Source organism: Cryptotermes secundus, unplaced genomic scaffold, assembly GCF_002891405.2.
Source record: "Cryptotermes secundus unplaced genomic scaffold, Csec_1.0 scaffold459, whole genome shotgun sequence".
NCBI lineage: Eukaryota > Metazoa > Arthropoda > Insecta > Blattodea > Kalotermitidae > Cryptotermes > Cryptotermes secundus.
The window spans coordinates 15,455-21,591 of record NW_019743154.1 but is presented as its reverse complement, the minus strand read 5'-3'; the positions used below and the strand labels follow the sequence as shown (position 1 = coordinate 21,591).

The window sequence follows — 6,137 nt, the reverse complement described above, 5'->3', positions numbered from 1 at the left end:
TCTTGTCTCTACCGGGACTTGAACTCCGACTTCTGGGTTGTCCAGCCTGTCGCCAGCCGCTATACAGACTGCGCTATCCAGGCTCCTGAAGGTAAGGATACCCTTGTAACAGGCCGTGGAGGCCCATACGGTTGTGAGACGTTGAAGCTCCCACAGTTGCTAGACAGTCGGCTCACAGATGGCAGTGAGGTTGTCAGCCTTATGCGCAGGCTGCCTTTTACCCCCAGGTATATTCCTGGTGCTCATTTCTGTTAGAGGCTGAATTTACCCCAGGGCCATTTTGTGGCCGGAAGGATTAGGTCAATTGAAAAATCCAATTACCTCATCGGGAATCGAACTCGCGGCCTTCCGGCTTGCAGCATAGTGCCTTCATCAGTTACGATTCCTCGTGTCCCCCCCCCCTCCCAAGAAACATAATAATTGTATTAACACACTATCGTCACAAATTTAGTTTTTTTATTTTGCTCAGTTTGTTCAGGCCCGTTGGTAGGATGTCGCTTTTAAGTAGGCCGCAACCAGTTCCATATTTTAATTTATTCGTTTTCATGTGGTTGTTGTTATACTGACAGATTGTTTTATAATAGCTTACTATTCGAAACGGCCTGGTTCGATCTCGGCAGTCGTCAGAAATCTTAAAATGACCTGCTTCTGAAATGTCGCGTGTATCAGATATACAGCAGACAATGGATAATGTTCAACAAAATTATATGAGGCATATAATTATTCAGCTTCTGTCACAAACCATTAAAGTATATATAACTCCCGATACGCTGTGGACTGGAAAGTGGGTGTACCGCTGAGCACTTCTGGAGAAGCTGACAAGAGAAATATCCTGACCGTCGCTGACTCTGCTTGCGCCAGCTCGGCTGTCAGTATAACAACTTGAGAATTACATTTGTAATGGGCCTATTCGGCGTAGGGTACTTGTTCCTGCAGTGGGTACTGAGAAGATCGAGTGCAGTCAGATGGCGGGGTGGGATTGCAGTGTATCGCTTGACCGACCTTTGTGCCATACTGATTGACCCGCACTTGACTGGAAGTGGTCTCAACGCGACGGCACTTCTACTTTGTGTAGTCTGGCCTCTCATGACCACTTCGCGTTCATTCAATGGAAAGGAGAAAATGTGTGAGTGGAATGATTCCTTTTCACCCTCACCACCGGCCGGTTAAGTACAGTCATGTGCACAATAAATTAGTCAGATGATACTATCAAGCGCGTATTTAATTTGTCTTCATCAGAAGTTTCCTGTAGCTAGTGAAAATAGGTGTCATATTAACAAACAGACCGCTTCTGTTTTCTAGTGGTCAGAGTTCCTGGCTACAGATTCAGAGGTCCCGGGTTCGATTCCCGGCGTTACCAGATTTGCTGAGAAGTAGTCAGTGTGGAACGGGGTCCACTCAGCGTCATGAGGATAACTAACGAGCTGTTTCAAGGAAGTATCTGCTCTGGTCTAGAAAACCGAGATTAACGGCCGTGGGGATTTGTTGCGCTGACCACCCAACACACACTATCCGCAAAAAGTTGGCACTAACTTCGCCGACAAGCGGCGGTAGCTCGGTCGGTATAGTTTGCTTGCGGACTACAGGCCACGGAGTTTGTTTTGTTTTGTTGTTTTATATTAACAAACGTGCATGGACTTCATTGCATTTGATTGGTTTTGAACGCTGAGAATGAAGATGGCGTGAGATGGCTGTGGAAAATCGAAATTAGTCAAATTTTTTTCATGACATTGTATCACCTGATTTTATGTAGTCTTAAATAAGATGAGAGGGTGCCTATGAGTGGTTAATTTGGAGGACTAGGGACATTGTAAATCGACGTAGGGCCAATAACCCAGCGTGCTTCCACAAAAGATCAGGAGAACTGGTCCATGTGAAGAGTTTCATAAACATGTTAATATTAATTGGCATTTATCTAGGGTACGTGAGGTAGATAGGTTGCAGAGTGTAGAAAGGTGCCATCTCCCATTAAGATGCAATCAGCAGGTTCCGGCAAAGTAGTGGTAGCCATCTACCGGACTACAAAATGTATATCCCAGAGGACCATAATCTTAATGAATATAAACAGTATACAGATATAATCCATTATGTGTGAAACTGTGATTTAAGTAAATAAGGTCCCTGGTAAGATGTCCAGCTTTTGGGATGAAACCTTAAACTGAATTCATGAGAATGAGATTCTCATGTCAGTTACTATGTAGACTACTGTCTTCTGCTTGCTTGGCTTACTTATCAACCCTACTATTGGAGACAGAGCCTTAGAAACGTCTGTAAACTTCTGCCAGACTGCGCCACATAATGTTCCAGGAGGTAGTCCTCTTTTGAGTAATTTGTGGTTTACCTCATTTCTGTAAGTGATGCCATGATAGTGTCTCATATCAGACATTTATCACTTCTTTACTGATTCCTTTCTGCTCCCTATAGAGGTTTATAAAGATGACTGAAAATGAGATGGTGATTATTATGAGTGATGGCGATTCTAATGATAAACCAGATGCAATACAAATCACTCAACATGTGCCAGAATTTCTCCACAGCAATAATGCAAATGGGGGCTCGTGTACAATATTATAATAAGTTGACCATTTTTGCATGCTTTTATTATATCCATACCAGGGGAATTCCATCTTGTGTGTTTCTGTCTGTAGCTAGCTTTGCTTGCTGCGAGATATTCCCATCAAATGTTGTGATTGAGTGGTTAACATACTCACTTACTTCATGTTTGGGGCTGCGCCATAGCTCAAGCGGTTAGTCGCTGGCTTCCCACCGCAGCTGCCCGGGTTCAATCGTGGGTCTGGTCAAGTGGGATTTGTGGTGGACAAAGTGGCTCTGGGGCAGGTTTTCTCCAAGTACTTCAGTTTCCTCTGCCAATCATCATTCCACCAATTGCTTCACAATCACCTTCACCTATCGTCTGGGGCTGGTACAATAGGCCAGAAGTGGCCACAGTACAAGGGACTTAGTCCCACCCCACTAGCAATAAAAAAAATAGTTCACACTTGGGAGATTCCAAGTTCGAACATGGCTGGCTGTCCTGACTCATATGTTTCCTGGATTTCCACAGTCCTTCAAGGCCTTTGCTGTGATAGTATGTCATATGTTCCATGACCACTACCATCAAAATTTTTTCCTGTTCACTGTTCATGTAACATATTACATTTACTATCTTAAACAAGTAGCAGGAATAAAGTTCGAATTGTAAGACATTAAAACTAAGTATATTTGTTGTCTTAACCGTTAACATAATTCCTATATACAGTACTCGTATATTACATTTGATGTACATTGTCTCCTCAGTTAAATTTAATTTCACAAATTATGCAGTGAGTTTAGATTTAAGAATATTTAGGTACAGCACTGGTAACCGTGATATTTTTCAAATCGAAGTCAAATCTGAAAATGGCATAACTAAATAATTTTGAAAGGTAACTCGTTCCTTACAGTTACTGTACATTTCATGCAATATTGTTTAATGATATATTGCATTTTTCAGGACACACAAGGCATGAGATGACATCCTGGTCGAGTTTTGAGTCTGTGTTCACATTCCTACAGGAACGATACAGTGCCTTGTCTAATAAGGAAGAACTTTGATTACTTCTAGAAGAGAATATGTGAATGGAAATAATATACAGCAAATAGCCTGATCATGGTTGCATGGTAGTTATGAAAGATTGGAGAGATGCACTTCAAAGCAGATCCCTTCAGTGTGTATCCTTGTAATTATGGTGTCATTTCGGTCTCATGCCTGAGGATCTGTACAGCACATTTTCTGCCTTTTTAACTTGTTAAAATCTCCTAGATCAGGGGTGTCCAACTTCAGACCACTATGGGGTATTTGCATGAGTCACTTTATGTTTCTTCCATTATTCTGATACGAATATGTTCCCTGCAGTGATCTACTCTGTGAAGGATATGTACATGAATAAGATTTGGACCTGTAAGGTTCAAGAATGTCAACTTAAATTTTATACATTATAATGTTACATATCAGAATTATGGGAAGTCAGAGTTTCTGACAAAACAGAAAACACCCACTTCACATTATCAATACAAGTACTGTAGATATTCTCTTTTACAAGAGTGGATATATCTACATTTACCTTACTAATAACAAGTGTAAGTAAGTGGGAAAGAGATTCATCTCTTAGTGCACATGCTGCATGGTTGAGATAGTAATCTCACGAGTAAGTGCTCCCATGGTGAGGAAGACTGTCACGGACCGCAGAGAAGAAACTATGGGCTACATGTGTCCTGCATGCCGCTGATTGGACCTTTCTTCTAATTTCACCACGTAGTTTTCAGTCATTACAGATGTTTAACTGAGTTTCTCTTGTGCAGTTTTAACTATTTAATCAGAATTTTCCAAACACAGTATTCTTTACAGATATGTGTTCATATTTCTTATAAAACTGATTTCTATAATTGTAACTCTCTTTGTGTTTGCTGTCCCAGAGAGAGATTCATGTTAGTGTTTCATATGTAAATAAATGTTTTACATATAAGTTGGAGCAGATTGATATAACAGTTATTCTTTTTTCTTTGAAATTGATCAGAAGAATAATAAGTTCATTATCATTATGGTCTCCTGGGATATGACAGTGTAATTTGCTAGATAGGCAACAGCATTTCAGAAGAGCTTGCTGACTCTCTCTTCAAGGTAAACATTCATACCTGTTGCTGCCAGCTTTATGCTGGTTTGTTTGCTTGACTTACACTTCAGCCCTGAAGATGATGGTTTTATATTCTCTTTGAAGTCAACCAAAGCAGACTTGCATTACATGACATTGTATCTCAGAAGAACTTTTGGTTACTTTACTTCATAGCCTCATTCTGTGTGAACTGAAATTTATTTTGAAATGTTTGTTGAAGGAAACTGAAATTTTTGTGATTAATCCCGTTTGTGTGGATCACAATGGTTGTGCAGTGTAAGGAATGGATGTTTTTCTATGTGTGTTCTGTGTAGATAGTGTCCTTGTGGCAATCTGATCCACTGCCCAAGGAGTCCTACCAACTGTTTGTATGTTTAACAAACTTTGAAATGGAGGCCAAGATTTATCATTGACTGTAGTATCCACAGAACAGAATAGTAACTCTGTTTGTAATATGTAGAAAATTTCCCTCTTACTCATCTTTAAATTTTGACGTGTGAAGTATTGGAAGTAGGTCTGTTAAATTATGACATACAAACTGAAGAAATAGAAATCTGTTGAACAATATCATATGGACTGTATTATTTAAATAAAGGTGCAAACAGTATCAAATCAGAAATTTATGTGACAGCTTTTTCATTTTTTCTGTGCATGGAAGTTTTAATTGTACACTATAGAAGTCATAAACTTAAACTGAAAATAACACAATCAGTGTGACAGGGAGTGTTGGAAAAATGTATGATTGATTGTAAAAATATATTCTTAAAGATATCTGAATGTTAATACATGTTCTTGAAGGTTATGTCTGTGTTATTAAGAAGTTTTTTAAATTGTACTTGTGTCTGAATTTTCAATAAGGAAAGGGAAATCAGTGAAGAAACAAATAATTGTTTCAAATACTCTGTAAAACCAAAATAGTGAGGCCCATTTTAGACTGCTGATAAAGTCATTTCAGTTTTTATTCCACTTTACTACTCTTATTCATATGACTGCCTTGTAGTCGTGGTCTTTCAAAAGGGAGATCTATTGTAATATGCAGCTGCAGGAAGTGTAATTCTGTAGGCCAGATGTTCTCTTCTATAACATGTGCCCAGCCTGTGCTCACTGGTTACTGATATTGTCATGTAATTAAGTGACTATAAACAGGGTTTGGATTGGTAATCAGATTTATTGGACTCTTTAGCACACAACTCATGACTACAATTTACTGTTACACACACACACACACACACACAAGTGTTCACAGTCACGTCTTCACTGCACTTGCTTGGTAGCAGCTTCTAACAGTGGACATTACCCTTCCTTTGGGTTCCTGAACTGTCCTTGGCCTCAGCTACCAGCTTCTAACAGCAGCAGCTCACAGTGACTGAACCCCAGGAGTTCCATAACTAACTGAAACTGCTAACTGGCCCTGATTATAACATCTCGTCATGGACTGCATAGGAAACGTCTCCTCTGTTTTTTCTATGTCCTCTTGTTGCCATG

General features: G+C 39.8%; 1 protein-coding gene across 1 annotated transcript in view; it reads left to right on the top strand.

The window, feature by feature from the left end:
- LOC111873864 (FAM172 family protein homolog CG10038) overlaps positions 1–5,833 on the top strand; it is a 44,141-nt gene extending 38,308 nt beyond the window's left edge. The window contains exon 8 of the mRNA XM_033755258.1: positions 3,494–5,833. Within this exon, the coding sequence (XP_033611149.1) occupies positions 3,494–3,594 (101 nt within the window). The 3' untranslated portion in view covers positions 3,595–5,833. The remainder of the gene's footprint in view (positions 1–3,493) is intronic.
- Positions 5,834–6,137: the final 304 nt, after the last annotated feature.